The sequence below is a fragment of the Phodopus roborovskii genome, unplaced genomic scaffold (genome assembly GCF_943737965.1).
Source record: "Phodopus roborovskii unplaced genomic scaffold, PHOROB, whole genome shotgun sequence".
Classification (NCBI taxonomy): domain Eukaryota; kingdom Metazoa; phylum Chordata; class Mammalia; order Rodentia; family Cricetidae; genus Phodopus; species Phodopus roborovskii.
In genome coordinates this window covers 593,325-614,931 of record NW_026126598.1, presented here as the reverse complement: position 1 = coordinate 614,931, position 21,607 = coordinate 593,325, and the positions used below count along the sequence as shown (strand labels likewise).

The window sequence follows — 21,607 nt, the reverse complement described above, 5'->3', positions numbered from 1 at the left end:
AATTTACCTAACAACATAATACAAGCAGAACACCCACACACAAAAGTAAAAATAAATAAAATCTCAAAAATTCATTACATTATTGGTGTGTATGATATTGGTCTGAGTCATACATGTGGCAGTCAGAGTACAACTCCTATTAAGTTCATTCTTCACCCTTTAGAGTTCGGAATCAAGCTCAGGTCCCTGGGCTGCTAGTGTCAATTCTGAAAGAGCTACCTTCCCACCATTTTGTTTTTCTTGTATTGAGTTTATTTTTCTTTGACAACTTAGATACCTCTGTCAATGAATTCAGAAACTTTTTGACTATACTGTAACCTCTTTTTTTCAGTTCTTATATTTGTGATATTTGTACTCTATTTACTTCAAGTCAGACTTGAAACTGGCACCAAGGGTTCATCGACACAGTATCAGCTGGCAAGTGGTTTTCATAGTAGCACTGCCACCATAAAACAGGGTATTGAAGTGTCCCAAGTGTGTAGATAGTAACCAAGTGTGCAGGAAGGCCATCCTCAGGTACAGCTGAACTTAAGAATTGGGACCCCTTAGATTTGGAAAGGATAACCTAGTAAGTAAGCCCAAGGGATGTCCCAGGAAAAAGTCATCTATTTTCCATTTGAAGTATGAGGAGGCTTTGCAGATATACTCATGTGTATGCATGTTTCTACACATATTTCTCTTTCCATGTTTCTTAGGCGTGGCAATTGCAAAAAAGCAAGCTTAGGATTGATATGTGAGATAGGTCTCCGCTGCCGCACATACTATGTGTTATGTGGCTCAGTACTGAGTGTCTGGACGAAAGTGGAGGGTGTTCTGGCCTCTGTCAGTGGCACAAATGTGAAAATGCAGATAGTGCGGCTAAGAACTGAAGATGGACAGCGGATTGTAGGTGAGTTTTTATTTTTTATTTTTGTTTTGTTTTTGGGGGGCAGGAGAATGAGATCCTACATCATCATCATTATTTACTTTTTTTTCCCCCACTCACTTCTAACACCTTAGATTTCTTACAAATTTATCTATCTGTTCTAGTAATGGGCACAGAACAGCAGAACATGCTGTCCATTCTGCAAAATCGAGAGCAGTTTAGCCTGGTTTATGGCTTCAGACCCTCAGGTGCTGGGATCACAGACAGGCACCACCATAGCCATTTGTACTTGATCCTTATGGTAGACATTGTGATCTGCTAGTAGTTGTCTCTGGCACTGCTCTCAACTTCTCCTGACCATTACCTTCTGCTACTCTCTGCTCTGGAGATGACCTATTCCTTTTCAGGTGATGTATTCAGCCAGCCAGGCTTAGGCAGTGCACTTTCAGGCTGTGACCCAGAGGAGAGCTTTGAGTCCAGCAGACTAGGTCAGAGCACTGTGATCGGTGCTAGATGTCCCACAAGTGGGGTAGTTCCTGCACCATTCCTTGCTGACAACTTCTTTATGTAATGAGAAGATTGCTTGCTAGTTAGTGAACTTTTTTTTTCCATTCAGGTAGTTGTGGTTTGCAAAGGTTTCATATAAATGAGTTTGTTTGCAGCTGCTGGTTTCTTACAAAAGAAAAAGCTCACAGACCACAGAAGCAGATGGATCTCTATGAGTTCCAGGTCAGCTTGGTCTACAGAGCAAATTCCAGGACAGCCAGGGCTGTTATACAAAGAAACCCTATTGTGGGAGGGAAGCATACTCAGCTGCTACATTGGGTTCAGATTCCCCACAGGGTAGAAATTCCCTTAGCTAGGACCTGTGCCTCTACTTGCCTTATACTCTTGCGTCCATCTCTGCCAATGACTAAGACATACATTTTCACCCTCTATCTTAGAATAAGTTTGTGCCTTATTCCATATTGAGGCATCTGGGAGCCTCCTAGGAACAGCTTGAGTTCTGTCTGGTTTCTGGGGGAGATTGGTTTGCAGTCCTCTGTGAAAATGCACTACTATACAGTGGTTTCTGCTGGATTCTCCTTCATAGATTCTCCTTGCTAATTACAGGTTTGATCATTCCGGCAAATTGCGTGTCTCCTCTTGTAAATCTTCTGTCAACTTCAGACCAGTCTCAGCAGCTCGCAGTCCAACAAAAGCAGCTGTGGCAGCAGCATCACCCACAGAGCATCACCAACTTGAGCAACACATAAACAGCAGCAGCTTCCGTGTGGTGTTGAATGCTGTGAGAGCATACCACTTGCATAAAAATCAGGGACAGTTTCCAAAGAGTTCTTTTCTTTTTTCTTTTTTTTTTTTTTCAGTTGTGCTCTCTAGTTAATTTGGGGGGTAAGGACAAACCTGGAATAGGCAGCAACGCTGACAGCAAGCAGAGTGGAGGGGACACATGTCTTTCCTCTTGCTTCCTTGGGGCTGCCTGTGCGCTTTTACTTTGGGTGGGTGAGCAGAGCAGATGTATGTGTGCGCGTATGTATGTGTCAGTCTGTCTGTGAGTTTGTTAAATGCTAAAAGACCACAGTTGGTTGAAAATGCTTGGAACTTCCCAAACTGGCTTTACTTTTCCTTTCTACAGTGCTCAGGGTTAACACAGTACATCCTTGTCAATACTGTGGGAGTTCCCCAGATGCATGTATTCCAAGTTTCTAAATACAGAATATATATATTGGTTTCTTTTCCAACTTAAAGTGTTTCCTACAGCATGAAGTGAAGGGTTGCGTGCCATGCATTCAGGTTCTTTTGTAGCTTTTGTTGGCAGTGCATGTTTTTGAAAGCATGTGTAATCAAGATTACCACAGAAGTCACATGTGGAGAGAAGCATTGGAGATATACAGCATTGGGTATTGCATTTCTAGTGTTGATACCTGGGTGTTGCTTCTAACCCTCAGCCCTGCCCGCTCTTCCCTGTCCCAGGTTTCTTGTCAAAGTAGTAAGTACATACCTTTTTTATGATAAAACTCTTTAAAAGTTTATTTTAATGTGTTGATAGTATTTCTAATTTGTGCTGCAAAAAATGGCTGTGAGCCTTTTCACTAGTTACATTTTCCTTAACTTAAACATAGTTTTAGGAAGGAGTATAATAATTGGCTTCCATCTTGCACATAATCTTTTTTACTTCATTATCTGAATCTGCTTGGTCATTCAAACCGGAAACCGTGCTTGAGTTGTAAACTAGACATTGAGAAAACACTTGGCTTCTGCTGTATGTTGTTGTTGTTGTTGTTGTTGTTGTTACCCAGTAACTTGAATATTGTTTAATGTGCTATAAGACATTGTAGAGATTATCTCCAGCTGTTAAAAAATGGTAATGTACAAATGTGAATAGACACTTATCTATAACATGGGTAAGTTTTGTTTCGCCTATAATAGATGTTTATAAAAAAAAAAAAGTGAGGGGACAATTGGTTTTTTTGTTTTATCTCCCAGTCGCCCCTCTCCCCCATTTTTTTCTATCTTTTTTTTTTTTTTTTTTTTTTTTTTTTGCTTGCACAGGTTGCACTATTGAAAAATTGAGATTGTATAAATCTGGTTAAAAGCTACAAGATAACAAATCTTGTAGATGTTGAATAAAAAAGTTATTGTACTAATGAAGTGGACTCTTGTTTAGGCCATCACTGGGGACTCCAGGCCTAGGTAGCAGGGCTCTGTAGAACTCGGTGTGGCCTTAGCCTTTTAGGTAGCCTTAGAGTCTGACTGATGCCCCTTCTTGAAATCTGAGGTGATCTTAAGGATGGGGTAAATGATGGTACTTTTGAATGTTTTTCAAGTTGAATTATTCTCTTTGTAGCTTTTTAAACTTCTCAAAGAATTGGGTGAGGTGTGTGTAGTGACAGAAACCTGATGGAGCACTTGGGGCTCTCATTCTCTCTAGTTTCTTTGGTTAAGTTTACCGTAATATTGTTCCAGATTTATTTATTTTTAGTGCCTCAAAGAACAAGTGGAGAATGGTTTTTGTTCTTGGGCACATTTTGCCCAGTGGATGCAACTTTTATCCTCATTCCGTGTATCTCAGGCAGTGATTTCATGAGCAACAAGCAGTATCCCTTTGTGACCTAGATCCGGTTGGCCACTAAGAATAGAATTGTGTCTCCCTTAACAAAACCTCTGAGCTTTTCTTTTTGTACTAGTGGACCATTATCTTTGGCATGTTAAGAAAAAAGGCCTAAGCAACGGGTTTGGCTTAACTCACTTTCTCCGTGAGACCAAATCGCAGAAAATAGGGAAGTTGCTGTGTTCTAAGCTGTTGATCGCAGCCCCATTGCATGTGCAGATGTCTGTTTTGGTGCGTCCTGGCTTTTCTTATGCTTTCAAAGCACCGCCTACTGGTTAGTGAACACCTCACTCACTCACTGATGACGCTGTGACATGTGCTCTTGGAGTAGCCAAGTCTTGGTTAGGGGTCTGTTTGTGTTCTGTTCATCATTTTTGTTGTTTAGTAAGAAAAAGCCCTTTCAAAGCAGACTTGAAAAGGCAGGGGTTGTGGAAGACCGCAGAAACTGAGTCACCTTTGCCCACTTCAGTGTGTGTGACACCTGGGTTGATGCCAACCCCTCTGGAGAGGAGCATGTGCTGTCTGCACTGTGCCCTACAAAAATCATGTCAGTCACCAGGAAAGCTCCAGCATCCAAGGGTTCCTTGTATCACAGTCCAAGTCGTCTCAGCCACTGTCACATAAAGTAGGTCCAGTCTCCCACCAGATCTGAATGCCACATCTGCATCCAGGGGCATTACTTAACTCTACCCTCCATAAGTCCTTGGCCTCTGTGATGCCTTTTCTCCCACTTAAGCAATACATCTCTGAGCAGCAGATCCTATTGTTGGTCCCATCAGTGTTTTCAGAGTTTACAGTCCCGATTGTGCTGAATCACTCCCAGGTCCCATGCTGCTCAGGTGTGCTTGCTAGGGAGGTCATGTCTCCCTCTTCTAGCAACCTCTGTGCCACAGGCTTGCCTTCTTTGTGGTCAAGCCAGAGCTGTCAGTGGTGCAGAGTCAGAGAAGTATTAAAAGTGTTTATGTAAACACAAGTTGTCAGAAAGCTAGGCAGGTTAAGCAGTTTTCTCTTTTTCTACTAAATTTGCAGATCCGCTTTGAGTGTTTGCTTTTTCCTGTGTGTATAGATTAGCAAGAACTTGTATCCAAAGCACTGTAGTAGCTGTAGGTGTGTACATATGTGTATTTATTCTTACTCAGCACTTAAGAGCCTTTTTGAGTTACAACAATAAACCTTGTAATTTGCTCTGTCTATGGAAAGAAAAGTTCTAGATTACCAAACTTCAGAGGAGTTTTGGCTGTAGCCTTTCAGACATTTATTTGCTGATCTCCATGCCATGATATTAGAACAACTTGTGAGAAACCATCGAAGGGGAAGGAGGACTTCCTGTCCTCCGCTCCCCATCTTAGCCTAGGGGCCGCTGTGGCTCGCTTGAATGCAGGCAGAGACATTCTCATCCCATGAGACCTAACCCAAGGAGCCTGGTTTTATGGAGGAATCTTTATGGACACTGGCACTTGCTAGGAATGGCGTTCTTGGGCCAGCATCCACACAGTGAATATTTAGTTAGTTGAGGAATACCCATGGCAAAAGAAACACTGTGATGGTGTGTTTGTTAAATGTCCTTCCTATTCCGATGTGTGTGGACTCTGACGTACACATACACACATACCCCACATAGGTGCTTTGGCACACTGTGCTCAAATGAGCCAAGCATTCCATGTCATGGATGTGGCTGATCAGACAAACCATTCGCAAAAAAATGTCTCAACAAGGCTAGCTGTCTAAAGCAAGATTGCCCACTCTCTGTTGTATGCTGTACTTATATATGTACATAATGAGTGTATAGGGAAGTGTGAGTTCTTCTACATTTCAAGTGTAAATCTTGTAAATCAGGACCCCATTTACTTGTTCTTATGCGCCCCCCCCTCCCTCCTATTTATTCTTTTCTAGACTCCCATATGGGGCATCTTAAAATTCGTTATTTTAAACTTAGGAAACTGTGGAAAGCTTCTTAGGTGAGTCAGTAGTTGTGTTAGAGTTCATCTTTGCATCCTGGTTGTAGGAGTCATCGTTGCCCACATTGCCCACAACCTGGCTGTGCTGTCTTGGGTTACACCTGAGCCCCACTCCTGACCCTGTAACCATGTGACTGGTTGTGCTCATCTTTGTTCTCCAGAAGCTATAGTGAGCCTGATGGTTTCATGTTTAAGGAAAAGCTTCTCTAGACCTCCCTTGAGCTCCTTTAACTAATCTTCAGTGTGCCTACAGCCAACTACAGCCCCTTAGAACCCTGACTGACTGACTCTTGTGCCTTTTTTGAGGCCTGCAGCAGTCCCTCAGTCCCTGCCACCTGCCTGACAGGAAGACTTTGCAGAGAGTTCATTGGCTTTTGGCCTGGCTGCTGGCTTCCTGTGTATAAGAAGTTAGATTTCTGTGACCCCACAGGTGACAACAGATTACTTTATGACAAACACCAGTAATCTGATTATAATAAGTGATCACAAATATTTCTTAGTATGTGACAGATGACCTTATCTATTCTAGTCTACTGTAGAAGCTGCCACAACCTTTAGCACACAAGGCAGGTCATTGTTAGGGTCTCATTCCTGATGAGGGGATTGATGCTGGTGCTGAAAGCCCGGTGAGGCCATGGAGATGGTGCTGACCCTCACCAAGGGCACAGGAGTGGGGTTTTATTTACAAGCCTTCGTACCCTCAGAAAATGTCCTCTTTAATTCTCAGGAAAGACTTTGGTGAACACTCAGCTTGGTAGACTTGGTGAAAATTGCCTACATTTGGTTGAGTCTTTGGAACTTAGTTGTCATGATTGAAGGTCTGTCACAGATTGCTCCAGCAGAAATTCTCTCCCTTCCTCTGGTGCCTGAGACATAGTTGGCCTGTGTCCTGCAGCAGCAGCCAGTCATCTATAGGGATATAGCAAGGCACGGATAGGCCAGGAGTTCTACCGCAAACTGTTAACAGTGTGATACACCTTTTAGTTAGTGTGGAGAGAGAGGAGGTGGCCGCTATGTTTTTGTTTTGGTTTTTTTTTTTTTTTTTTTTTTTTTTTTTTTTTGTTTTGTTTTGGTTTTGGACTTCAGGCTGAGAAACAACATCATGCAAGTCCCTTGGGAATTATTAGTCTGGCCTTTCTGCTTCTGGCCCTCTAACCCAGACCCCACCCCAAGGGTCTTGTGAGCCTGTGCAGATAGATGGGGAGGACCTTGTTGCCATAGCAGTGACTGTGACACTGAAGAAGGTAAAGTGGCATGAGCTGCTCTTCTGGCTTTACTTTATGGGACTGAGGGAACTTGCTAAATTTTTCTTAACATAGCACAGTGCAGCCTCACCACTTTAAAAAAAAAAAAAAAATCACCCTGTTCATACTTCTTACTGAATTTGCTAACTATTCTTTTCAATAACCACTTTATCATCAACCATGAAGGGTGGGAGAGGTGTACTGTGTCTCTGCAATAAAACTTGTGCCAGGTTCTACCTCCTTGCGCAGAGGGTATTTTCTATGTAGGAACTTGTCTTCCTCATCTGACACGGTGCACCTGAGAACATCTGGAGTCCGAAGACCTGAAACAGAGTCTCATGTGAACTCTTGGTGGCTTCTGGTTTCCTCAGTTCTCTTTGTATGGCTGCTCTGCACAGGAGTGTCCATCTGAAGGAAGGCTGCACGCTGCTCCCACGATGCCACATGCTGCCTTCAGCCTCTCCCAAGAACCTGCTGCCGAGTGTCCAGACCCAGTGCTGCCATCATTTTGCTATGTAACTCTCAGATCCAGCCTCTTGCGATACAAGTGTGTCGGCTTCACTGAGCAGGGTTCATTCACCCACAAGTAGAAACACTCAGTCTTCACAATGAAAGTACTCTGTATTTAGGTTTTGGTTGTGGTTTTGTTTTTTATTTTTGTTTGGATTTTGTTTTGTTTTGTAGAATTCTTAAATAAAATTAAACAGTTAAATATCCTTTTCATTCTGGTGTTGTGATGTGGTTTTATGGCATCTGTCACCATGTCATTAACTTTCCTCACCTCAAAAGTCTTGTCCCTTGGCAAAGGTTGAAGTTTTTATGTTGGTACTTTGAAGGGCTCTGGAGGTCTGGGTAGGCATAGCTTGGTATGTGATAGAATACTTGCCTAGTGGGTGCAAAGAAGGCCTTAGGCTTCATTAGCATAGAGGCCAAATCACTGAGGGCACTATAAAGTAGATGTAGGGTTCTCAAGGTGTCTATCTTTAGACCTCTGTACATGTGGTAGTGGACACACAGACACACCAAAATAGCAAAATAGACATAAAAACAAAGTAGTTGACTTGCCTGTGTCTTGACTTTGACTGCAAAGGCACAAGACAGACAGCAACCACAAGAGGTTGGGGCTTCAGAGCTCTGGTTAGAATGCACCCCAGAGCAGAGTCCTTCTGTCTGAACAAGGATTATGGACAGTGAAACACTGAGTGGGGAACTGGCGGTGATAGCCAGTGGTTCAGTGCTTTCTATATTGTTTCCATGGTCAAGACTAGATTTCAGGTAAACCTTTTGTTCATAAGAGATGAACATCTCTTCAGGATCTATATGGATTTGGTGCCCTTAATACTACGTAGAAAATGTTTAACAGTTGGGTTATTCTAGGTTTGGGATTCTGCTGTTCACAGTTTGGGGTTGCTTGTGGGCAGTTAATTTCCCAGTAGGGAAAGTTTGCAGGTAAGGCTTCATGGGGATTATGGGAGCCTCACAGGAATCCCCACCAAGGGTCCTTGAAAGAGGTGACTCACCAGTGGGCTACCATGAGAGAGCTGAGTGGGATGCTAGCACATAGAATAGAAGGGACTGGGAGTCACACACATGAGTGCATTAGCCCAGGAGTCTCATCTAGCCAGAGAAGACATCACAGGCATGAGTGTCTGGTTACACAGGACCAGTAGGTCACTTGCGCACTGTATGTGTGTGTATCTGTATGTTACCCATCTCAGCATCTTTAAGTCCAAGTTCCACCCCTTGGCTCACAGATAGGCAGGCACAGAGGTTAGAGATCTACATGGTTCAGTGCCTACTTGAGTCAAATGTTCAGGTGCCAGGCCTGAATTCTACCATTCACCACCTCTGACAAGGGAATAGAGAGAAAAAATTTGAAGCCAAGGGTAGTTTGGTTTTAGATTTGTTTTGGGGGCCGGGAAGATGGCTCATGGATTAAGAGTACTGGCTGATTTTCAGAGGACTCAGGTTCAGTTCTTAGCATTCACATGACAGCTCAGTAACTATAGTTCCAGGGGATCTGACACCCTCATAAGGACATAAATGTAAGCAAACCACGAATGTGTGTGTGTGTGTTTTTTTTTTTTTTTTTTTAAGGTTTATTCATGGGTATGGGTGTATCTGAGTGAAAGTGCCCATAGGCCAGAAAAAGTGTCAGATCCCAAGGAACTGGAGTTAACAGGCAGTTGTGATGTAAATTTGGTACTGGTCCTCTGGAATAGAGGAAAGTTCTTTCCCTCCCTCCCGTCCATCTCTATATAGCCCTGACTGACCTGAAACTACTATGTAGACCAGGCCACAAACTCTGCCTCCCATATAGTAGGATCAAAGGTGTGTGCCCTGATGCTTGAGATAGCAAACACTCCTTAACTGCTAAGCCATCTCTTCAGCCATCCGCCAAAAGTGGGTTTTTAAGCAGTGTCTAGGCAGGCATGACAGAAACATAATCCCAGCACTCAGGAGACTTAGGAGAATTGCTTCAAGGCCAGCCTGAGTCACATATTATAACCCTGTCCACTGAAACCAGTGTTTTAGAACATGGGTTTTTGCTAGTCAGTGGTGGCACACACTTTTAGTCCTAGCATTTGGGAGGCAGAGGCAGGCAGATCTCTTGAGTTCAAGACCAGCCTGGTCTACAAGAGCTAGTTCCAGGACAGGTTCCAAAGCCACAGAGAAACAAAAAACAACATGGTTTTTCTAGAGTTTCAGTTGAATCTGCCCGAGGGAATTATAATCTGTGTGCAGTGGTACACGGTGTTATCACATTAGTGATTTAGAGGGCAGCTTGAGCTGTATGTGTTGTGTAACTTGAAATGTGAAAAAGAATTTAATTAAAATCTCTGGTGTCAGTATTAACACTGTGAAAGGAATATTAAATTTTTTACTCAAAACTTGAGTAAACTACGGTTAGTGTGTTTGAAGACAGAAGGAAATTCTGATGTAAAATTGTTTTTATTACATTGTGTGTGTGGTTCAGAAGATACTATGTGGGAGTTGGGGTTCCAGGTGGCTTAGTTGCCCACATACTTAATTGTATAGAAGTAGGCCAGCCTGGTCTACATAGCCATTGAGGGCTGCTAATGAGACTGTTCTTAGTAAAGCTGAGAATGGCTCTTTGGGTAAAGGGCATGCTACTGAATCCCCAGAAACTTATCCCCTGATGATGTTCATGTATACATCAGTCTTGTGTGTACATCATCAAACAATAAATTAATAGGATTCTTAAACAGTTTAAAATGTAATGCTGGAGAGATTGATCAAGGCCAAGAACACTAATTGCTCTTGCAGAGGACCTGGGTTTGGTTCCCAGCACCCACATGGTGGCTCCCAACCACCTGTAACTTCTGTACCAGGGGACCTAATTCCCTCTTCTGACCTGAGGCCACCAAGCGTTTACTGGTGCACTTAGCACATGCAAGCAAAACACTCATACAAGTAAAAAAAAAAAAAAAATTTTTTTTTTTTTTTGGGTTTTGCTTTTTTGAGATAGGGTTTTGCTGTCTAGTCCTTTCTGTCCTGGAACTTGTTCTATAGACCAGGCTGGCCTCAAACTCACAGGGATTCATCCACCTGCCTGTGAGTGCTGGTATTAAAATCATGCACCACCACTGCCCATCATAAAATAAACCTTTGAAAAAAATTAAAGTGTGGGGCTGGTGAAATGGTCCCACAGATAAAAGTGACTGCCAACAACCTTGACAACCTGAGTTCAATTCCTGAACCTATGTAAAAGTGGAGAGAGCCTACTACGTTCACATGTATAGACTTGGTATGCATGTGACCACATCCATCTTACAATAAGAAAGACATTTTTTAATGTAGCTAATAGATTTGATGCCTTAATTCATGCCAAAAAGGTAGGAGGAATAATTGTCCCAGGATTCTTGCCTCCCAGCCCAGTTGCTTTGCAGAGCTGCTTGCTCTGCTCTGCTTAGGAAATCAAACGCCCCCCCCCCACACACACACACACAACCCTTTTTATAAGCATGTTTCCCAGGTACTTTCAGCTTCACTGTTTTGCGAAAGCTCCCCTACACCATTTGGCTAAATGGCATGTCTTTCTCTGTACTGCTTTTCCATCAAGGTATTCCAAGCCGCTGCAGAGATTGAAAGCTTGATTACTTGGTAGAGTTTCTTCAAATATTAATAAGATTGACCTTGAGCTCCCTTTCTAATTGCTCATGTGATTTCCAGCGTTTGGGAGGTCAAAGTAGGAGGATCTCCAGTTGGAATTTAGTCTGGGCTACAGAGCAAATGAAAAGCTAGCCTAGACTATATAAAAAGCCCTGCCTTAAAAAAAAAAAAAAAAAAAAAAAAAAGGCTGCATATCTCACTCAGTGGTTGAGTGCTTGCTTAGCATACTTGAAGTCCTGGGTTCAACCCTGAATACCACCAAAAATGTTTATAATGGTAATTGGTTGAACTTTTATTAAAGTCTTCACATAGAACTTGTTCTCCATTTTTGTGGGGTTTTTTTTTTCCCAGCTTGTTTACTTTGACTTTATTCCTTTTAGCATTTTTTTTTTTTTTTTTTTTTTTTTTTTGTGTACCCCACATCTACTTTCAGCTTCGCTGTAGTTGCCCTGGCCTGGGTACTGTTACTGACTCTGGTCATTTTTGGTGATGGTGGCCAAGGAGATTATGGGGATTGTGAGATGTTCATCAGCATGCCTGGCCCGCAACTGGCCATGCCACAGGAGTGACACGCATCTGCAGCCCCAGCTGTGAAATCCCAGAATGTCTGTAGACATTGCCAGATGTCCTCTGAGGGACAAGATCACCCTTGCTTGTGAACCATTGCCCTGAAAAATTAATCATGAAGGAGCAAGAATGTGTATGGTTATGTGTGTGTATGCAAGCACTTGGTGTGCATTCGCAGAGAACAAGCCTTCTGAACAAAGGGCACCACCCTGAGAGACAAAATAAAACAAATGTTAGTTCTGCTGAAGGTTGGAATATGTACAATACAATTTCCATAAGTATGAATATTTATCAGCTAGTCATTTGAGAGCATGATGTAAAGAAGCCATCTGTGGAGGCCTTTATGGAGAAAAAGAAGCTAAAAGAACTGTGCAAAATACTTATTTTTAGAGTCCAATTCTCCTCTGAAAGCTGCCCACTCTGGGTGGTGAGTGCTCTCTGGGTTAGAAGTGAGCCTATCATTGGCCCCAAAAAGGCCACTGAGTTAGGGAGTGGTGTTAAAAATTACACCAAGAATCAAGAGAAGATGGTTACGTGAGTCTTCAGTTAGCCTTGAATATTGGATTTATTTTTTTGATTGGTTGGGGGAGGTGTGTGTGTATGTGTGCGAGCATGTTTGCCTGTGGGCACATGGTGTGTTTTATGGAAGTCAGAATTGACAATGGGTGTCTGCATTGCTCTCCACCTATGTATGGAGGGAGGGTTCCTCACTAAACCCAGCTGGCCCTGGGATCCCCTCTCTGCTTCCCATGTGCTAGGATTACAGGTGAGTTGTTAACACCCACACAACATTTTTTCTTAGATCCTGGAAATTGAAATACTGGCCCTCAGCCTTGCAGACAAATGCTTTTTTTTTTTTTTCATGGAGTCACCCTGCAGCCCTTATTCATGATAGATAACAGTAGTTGAGAACTTCAGGCTCCTGTAACCAAACCCTTGTCCCCCGACCATGCTGACATTCCACTTTCTGAAGTAGCTTCTCTGGGTGGTAGGTTTTGATATGACACAGAAATGCTCTATCTGAACCCTGGTTACCTATGATGCGTGAGCCATAGGAGAAACTCACAGTAGAATGATTAGTTGTAGGAAGTCAGGAAATTCCACTGTGAACTTGGAGTCACAAATTACTGCAGGGGGTGGAGAGACACTCCAGTTAGGAGTAATGGCTGCTCTTCCAGAGGACCTGAGTTGGGTTCACAGCACTCACATCTGGAGACTTACAGCTGCCTGCAACTCCAGCTTCAAGACATCCAATGCCTCTGGCCTCTGAGTACCTGTACTGTATGTGGTGGACACCCAGACACACACCATACACTTAATTAAAAATAGGTCTTTAGAGAAAAAGGAGAGGGAGAGGTCAGTCTGCAGTCATCTTTGGGGCTGTGCCCTACCCAGTGTTCTAGAAGCCCAGAAATAGGCCTTGCCCTTCACAGGTGCCACCTCTGGTTTCTCCTACAAGTCCCCTTAGCTATTCCCTGTGCTAGGCTGGCACCATTAACTGCTCTAGAAGGTTGCTTCATACTGAGAGTGGTTCCAAATGATAGGAAGGCCTTTCTGGGCTGTTTGTTTTATTCCAGATATACTTAATTTTTTTATCTTTAATTATGTGTATATGTGGGTATCTATGTACATGCAAATACAGGTACCCCACTGAAGTCAGAGAGGGCATCCAGTCCCCTGGAGCTGGAATTACAGATTGCAAGCTTTGTGAGCCGGGTGCTGGTAACTAAACTCAGGGAGGACCTGAGCCATCTCTCCAGCTTCAAAGCTCAAGTTTTCATTGGGGGAAAAAAGAGGCAAATATGTCTGATTTGGATGTAGTGAGTCCAGAGACTCCATAGAAATCCATCTTGTAGAGGGGGAGCACATGAGGCCTCAACCCTCTATGAAGAACTGCAAGCAGCTCCGGAATGGAGTGGAAATGGTTCTCAGGTTCCCCAGGGAAGAGCATGCCAATTTGCTGTGGATTGAATGCAGCCCTAGATGCTGTAAGAGGTAAGATGTGCCCCAGAGTCAAAGCAGCAGCATGGGCTCCTGAAGAGCTATTTTGAGCCTGGTGGTGGTGGTGGTGCACACATTTAATCCCAGTGCTCAGGAGGCAGCAGCAGGTGGATCTCTATCAGTTCGAGGCCAGCCTGGTCTATAGAGTGAGTTCCAGGACAGCCAGGACTGTTACACAGAGAAGCCCTGTCTCAAAAAACAAAAGCAAGTTGGGCAGTGGTGGCGAACACCTTTGATCTATGTCAGTTCGAGGCCAGCCTGATCTGCGAAGCTACACAGAGAAACTCAAAAAATATAAAACAATAAAACAAACAAAAGGCTAAAGTTGAGATCAGAGTGGCATGTTCACAAACCAAGAACATCTGGGAGCAACCAGAAGCTGAAGGGAGCAGAGTTTCTCCCCAGAAGCCTCAAAAAAGGCCTGATTTGTCAATCCCTAGATCAGAGTTCTGGCTTTTGGAGCACTGAGAAAATACTGCTTAACAAGGCTGTAGTGATGATAAGACAGCCCTAATGATGCAGAACAGAGGTCTGATGTAACAAGGAAGAAGGGAGAAAAGGGGCTGGACAGACTGCTCAGTTGCCCCAGCATCCACAGCCACCGGGGACTGCAGTACCAGGGCATCTGCCCTCTGGCATCTGGACAGCCGCACACACTCACGTCATGCACAGACCCACATGCAGATAGACAGGCACAAGTCATTTTAAAAATGAAGAAAATGGAGACAACTGGTATCCCCCACAGAGGTATTCTCAGTCATACTTGGTTTTTTTTTTTTTTTATCTCTGAGCACATGGAGGCTGTTTATGTGATACGAGCCCAGCGTATATATGAATATCCCACAGAGAAGCGTACTTTTAAGAGCTAATGAAAATTATATTTTTCCAAAATACTGATCAATAAAGTGTCTTCACTGGTAAAGGCACCTGTCATGCAGGCTGACAACTTGAATCTTGTTCACAGAGCCCAGATAAAAATCTGTGGTGGATTCAGTTTGTAATCCTAGCTGTCTTGGACTGGGAGGCATGTACCAGGTAGCTCATGTACCAGGTAGCCTTGAGTATGCAACACCACAGAGACAGCAGGAGAGACCATTACCAGGTAGAAGGAGGGCCAGTAAGATGAGATGGCATTTGGAGCCAAGTTTTAGGACCTGAGTTCAATGCCTAGGACCCATATGGTAGAAGTGAACCAACTCCCACACTTTTTCCTCTATTGCAGAATATTTGTACACTGTGTAAAGATGTATTGCTGTGATTGGTGTAATAAAAGCTGAACAGCCAAATAGGTAAGCAGGAGGGGAAAGGCAGGGTTTCTGGGAAGAGAAAGGAAGGGAAGGAATCTAAGTGCAAGAGACACCAGAGAGACACTTAAGAGGTCAGCCATACAGTACAGAGTAGAAGAACATAGATTAATAAAAATAGGTTAATTTAAATTCTAAGAACTAAAGCTGACAGCAAAGTTTTCATAGTAAGCTTCTGTGGGTGCCAGCAGTCCCAAAAAGTAAAGTCCAACTACATTTGAAAAAACTCCGACCTCTACATGAGTACTGTGGCACCCATCCACACACTCAATAGATGGAAAGGAAAACCATGGAGGGGCTGTGAAATGGCTTGTGGTTAAGATCATCTTCAAGAGCATCTGAGTTTTGTTTCTAGCACTCAAGTCAAGGAAGGGGCTCACAGGTGATCTGATGACCTCTTCTGGTCTCTAGAGGTACCTGCATCTGTGTATACATAACTCTCCCTGCTCCCATAGAAATACACATGAATAATTAAAAATAATTTTTTGAAATAGATGGGAGGTAAGAATCTACACACAGATGCACACTCTCAAAGAAAAAGAAGTGAGCCAGGAAGTGGTGGTGCATGCCTTTAATTCCAGCACTTGGGGGTGGATGGGGAAACAGATCTCTGTGAGTTCAAGACCAGCCTGGTCTACAGAGGAAGTTCCAGGACAAGCTCCAAAGCCACAGAGAAACCCTGTCTCAAATTGCTCCCTCCTCAAAAAGTAAAAACTATTCTCACAGCACATTTTCTTTTCTTTTTTTCTTTTTTCCAGACTTTTTTTTTTTTTTTTTCCAGGTTTCTCTGTGTAGTCCTGGCTGTCCTGGAACTTTCCCTGTAGATCATGATAACCTCAAATTCAGAGATCTTCCAGCCTCTGCCTCCTGAATGCTGGGATTAAAGGCCTGTGCCACCACTGCCTGGAATAGGGCTTGATCTTATACATAGAATACTCCAAGGATTCTAGCCACATGCTATTAGAGCTACTAAGTAAGTTTGGGAAAGTTGAAGCATTGAAGACCCATTCGTGAAAACTGGTTCTATTTCTATGCACAGAAATGAATAGTTCAGGACAGGCAACATGGTTCACAAGCATGGAGCAGGTGTAGGTTCTATGTGAAGACCAGGCTAGTATATTGTAACTAAAGTTCAACGAATTACCAATATATATCTTTTTGGTTCAGTACCTGGAACCCACATAGAGAGAAATAGAACCGAGTCTATGTAGCTGCCTTCTGTTCTCCACACCTGTGCGCACCTGTGCTGTAGTATACTTGTGGTTCACATACACAATAATAAATTCTTCAGAAATTAAGCCTAAAATAAGACAGTTCCGGGGGATGGTTAAGGTCACTGACTGCTCTTGCAGAGGACCACGGTTCATATGCCAGCACCCATATTAGGTGGCTCACAACTAACTGTAAGTCTAGCTCTAGGGGATCTGACACCCTGTTAGCTTCCTCAGGCACCTGCACTCATGCAGATAATTAGAAAAAAAATTCTTTCTTTAAAAAAAGAAATGGTTGCTGGGCAGTGTTGGTCCGCAGTCTTTAGTCCCAGCTCTCAGGAGGCAGAGGCAGGTATATCTCTGTGAGTGTGGGGCCAGCTTGGCCTATAAGCAAATTCCAGGTTGGTTAGTTACAGAGAGAAACCCTGCCTCAGAAAAAAAGAAAATAAGAAAAAAAAAAAAAAAAAAAAAAGAGGAAGAGATGGCTCAGTAGCCAAGTGCACTTGGTGCTGTTAGCTGATGGGAGACCAGGAGAGAGCATCAGATTCCCTGGATCCTGAGTTACAGACGGTTGTGAGCCACCATGTGGGTGCTGGGAATCACACCCCGTTCTTTAGAAGAGTAGCCAGTGCTCTTAATCACTAAGCCATCTCCAACCCAAAAATAACTCTTAAAAGGAGACAGTGATTCCACTTATAATATCAGAAGAGAAATGCTAGGTGGATGTGGTTCTGTGTGTCCAGCCCACTGCTCAGAGGTCTGGAATTTGAGGCTGCTCTGGGACATAGAATGAGACATTGTCTCAAAAAACAAAACAAAACAAAAAAACCAATCAACAGCAAAACAAAACAGAACAATAGTGGCTGGGAACTGGCTCTAGCAGAGGACTGGAGTTTGGTTCCCAGCACCCATGTCTGGCAGCTCACAACTGCCTCTAACAAGCTCCAAGGGTGTCCAACCCTCCTGGCTTCCATGATGCCTGCTTCTATGTACACACATACACAACACACAAACATACACCAAGATTAGTGGTTAAAAATACCTGTAGAAATAAGGACAAAACTCATTCAGACGACAGGAATTCAGTTGGAAATAAATGGAAAGTCATCTTTGCCAGATGTGGCTCATAGTTATTTATAATCCAGCACGCAGGAGGCTGAGGCAGGAGGATTGTGAGTTTGAAACCATCCTGGGCTATACAGAGAATTTCAAGACAACTTGTACTAAAATGAAAATTATGCCTCAAAATAAAATGAAATAGCTAATTGCTATAATCTCAACATTGAGGAAAAAGAAGCAGGAGGATTGACATAAGGCCAAGGAGAACTTGGGATGCATAAATACATATACATACACACATACATATACACACATACATATACATACATACATACATACATACATACCTAGGCACACATATGTTACATACATACATATACATGTATACACACATACATATACACATACACACATACATAATACATACATAGAGAGAGACCCTTCCTCAAAAAGGAAAAATAAGCTGGGCAATAGAGGCACACACCTTTAGTCCTAGCCTTCAGGACGCAGAGGCAGGTGGATCTCTGAGTTCGAGGCCAGCCTGGACTGCAAACCCCAACTAACAGATGGGGCTGGAGCAGTTGTTGGGAGCACTGGTTGTTTTCCAAAAGACCTGGGTTCAGTTCTCGGCATCTACATGACATCTCCCAACTGTCTGTAACTCAACAGGGCATCTGACACTCTCACACAGACATACTTGCAGGCAAACCACCAATGAACAAAAAATTAAAAACAAAACCCTAAAATGTTTATTTCGGTGATGTGTGTGTGCGCCTGAGCATCTATGTGTGCACTATGAGCATGCAAGTACCTTTGGAGGCTAGAAGGGGTCAGAACTCCCGGACTTACACAAGAGCTGTGAGACAGGAGATGCAAGTGCTGGAACTAAACTCAGCCCCAGGAAGAGCAGAGTGTCCTCAACCCATACGCCATCTCTCCAGGCCCACACCCACACTTGTGGGTTCCAAACTGTACTACAATATAGTTACAGAAACTGGAATAGTGTAATGCTGGCAAAGGGATAAACACATAGGACAATGAACCAGATAGAATTTAGGGTTCGGAAACAAAACCTCATGTGGGGAAAAGAATACTCTTTTTGACAAACGCTACTGGGGCCAGTAATAGGAGCATGCAAATAAATTCAAACTTGCTTTATACCATATATCGAAATAGTTAAACTTGCTGGGTGGTGGAGGCACATACACCTTTAATCCCAACACTCAGCAGGCAGAGGCAGACAACGGATCTCTGTGTGTTTGAGGCCAGCGGCCTGATAGTCAGACCTAGTTTCAGGACAGGCAAGGCTGTTTATACAGAGAAAACCTCTGTCAAAACAAAACAAACCAAACAAACAAACCAATTAAATTTAGATACATAGATGAATGACACAAATATAAGATTACAACCTTTGAGGACTTTAAAAGAAAACATAACATGGAACTCTTTGAGATCTTGGCTAGATCTTCCAGCAGTACAAGTTATTAAAGGAAAAATAATGGAACTTCATAAAAACTTAAACCTGGTTAGGGCTGGAGAGATAGCTCAGCAGGTAAGAGCACTGGCTGTTCTTGCAGAGGACTTGTGTTTGATTTTCAGCACTGCATGGTGGCTCAGGATCTTCTGTAACTCCAGTTCCTGAGGATCTGAAACTCTTTTTTTGTCTCCCCTGGTTCCAGATAAACATACATCGAATGGACATAATGCAGGCAAAACACCAATACACATGCGATAATATAAATAAGCTTTTACTAAACCCTGCATTTTGTTGAACTTTCAGCTAATACTGCAGGGGGAAAATGTTTGAAACCAATCATCTTTGTCTTACATTGGTAGAGCTAGGCAGAGACAGTAATGTATCAAATACTTTCAGAAGGGGAAAAGGACGATAGAACACTTCAGTTATATTGTTACTGTGCCTGCATTAAACAAGGTTTTAAAAAATAAGTTTTGCTGGGCAGTGGTGGCTACCAGCAATCGGGGAGGCAGAGGCAGGCAGATCTCTGTGAGTTCGAGACCAGCCTGGTCTACAAGAGCTAGTTCCAGGACAGCCTCCAAAGCCACAGAGAAATCCTGTCTTGAAAAACAAAACAAAACAACAACAAAAACAAACAAACAAAAAAAAAACAAAGACTTCCTCTGTTGGTCTTTGTAGGTAGACACACAGATATTCTTGTATACATATAAATTACATATACACTCAAGAAAATCTTGGGGTCTGAGGATGTGGCTCAGGAGAGTGCTTGTCTAATGTGCATTATGCCGTGGGCTCCATCCCCAGGATCATGTGGTGGTACACATTTATAATCCCAACACTGCAGAGATGTATATAGGAGGATCCCAGAGTTCAAGGTAATTTTCAGTTATACAATTGAGCTATAGAGCATCTGAGATACTTTAAATTGTGTCTCAGAGTTAAAAATAAACAAACAGGGGCTGGACAGATGGTTCAGCAGTTACGAGCACTGACTGCTCTTCCAGAGAGTCTGGGTTCAATTCCAGCACCCACATGACAGCTCACAACTGCCTGTAACTCCAGTTACAGGGAGTCCAACACCCTCATAAGACATACATGTAGGGAAGACATCAATGTACATAAAATACACAAATAAAATTTTAAAAACTAACAGCAAATGAAGTTGGGATGGTGTCGGTCAGTGTAGGAGGAGCACTTGCTAGGCATGTGTGAAGCTCTGGGACCAATCCCCAACACCACCAGACTATGAATCTGAGCAGAATGACTGAGGCAGGGGGATTGCCCTAAGTTTCAGGCAAACATAAGAAAAAAAAAAAAAGCCAGGCAAATGATATATGGTATTTTGGTACAGGCTGGCTATTTCAACTACTTGGGAGTTTGAAATAGGAGGACTCCCAGAGTCTAGAAATTTAAGGCTATTTGAGGGCAACATAACAAATAAAAACAGATCAGGCTAGGCATTGTGGCTCATGCCTTTAATCTCAGCACTCTGGAGATTAAAGTTCCAGGCCAGCATAGTTTATTATATTAAGCTAGCCAGAGATACATTGTGAGATCCTGTTTAAAAAACACAGAACAAAAAAAACAAAAAAAAAAACAAAAAAAAAAAAAAAAAAAAAACCAAAGAGTCAAGGATCTTTCTGATGAATTTCTGTGTATTCATTCATTATGAATTGAAATTGTCCCGTTCTGGATCCAATTGCGTTTAAATACATTGCTGAAATTAATTTTATGCCACGTTCTGCTTTCAAAATTGATTACTAAAACGCTAAAAGCATATATGTGGCTCGCCTTATATCAGCCATTGTAGAATGGGTTGCATTCATTTCTTTATAAGATAAAATGTCACCAAGAAGCATTTGCCAGAGCAAGCCTGAGGATGCTGGCAGGGGTGCTTAGTAGAGCGGGGGTGTGTGTGGGGGAAGAGGCGGTCCCCTCCCCTGCACCTTTAGTCCCAAAGGGAAAGGGAGGGTAAGTCCCCGATTGTGGTCCCTTTTTTTGTCTAGCGGAGAATCTGACGCCGTTGTCACCAGCTTCACAGATCATGTCTAAATATGACTAATAAAAAAAAAAAAAAAAAAACAAAAAAACCCAACCAACCTGCAAACCATGGAGATTAAAAACAACAGAAAAGGGTGGGCGTTTTATGTAATTTGATGAGCATTACTCTTCAGGCAGAACTCCAAAATATAGTACCTTCGGAAGGTTATTCATCAAATCCCAAATACGTTTGGTGATGACGTTTCAGTCAGTTCCTAGGATGGGTGGGAGTGTGTATGGGGTGCGGCGGGGAAGGGGGGGTGTCTAAAAAAATGGAGTGTAAACTCCGGGGAGTCGAAACTTTGCCAAGTTCATTCTTGCATCTAGAACCGTATCTGACACACAGTAGGTGCTCCCTTGAAAAATTCTAAGGAGTTCGTGCGCCAAATACTGTGGATGCGTCGAGGGCGAATTTGTTGGAGGAAGAGGCGTCTCTGCATCCAGCTTTTGTCAGTCTCAAAGGAGTCTTGGGTTCCCAAAGGGTTAAAAAAAAAAAAAAAAAGCCCACTTAATCCAGGCAGAGACATGACATTTTTTTTTCCCCCGAAATAAATGTCAAGAATGGGTTTTTCTAATTCTGGGACAGAGCCAGACGTGGGCATCTGGAATGATCTACGTGCATTAAAAAAGAAAAG

The 21,607-nt window shown here is 42.9% G+C and overlaps 1 protein-coding gene across 4 annotated transcripts in view; it reads left to right on the top strand.

Moving 5' to 3' along the window:
* Window positions 1-3,252, top strand: part of Sbno1 (strawberry notch homolog 1) — a 49,728-nt gene extending 46,476 nt beyond the window's left edge. For all 4 annotated transcript variants that reach the window (XM_051205035.1, XM_051205037.1, XM_051205038.1 and 1 more), the window contains exons 31-32: window positions 696-889; window positions 1,979-3,252. In XM_051205035.1, coding sequence (XP_051060992.1) covers window positions 696-889; window positions 1,979-2,121 — 337 coding nt within the window. In that variant the 3' untranslated portion in view covers window positions 2,122-3,252. The remainder of the gene's footprint in view (window positions 1-695; window positions 890-1,978) is intronic.
* Window positions 3,253-21,607: the final 18,355 nt, after the last annotated feature.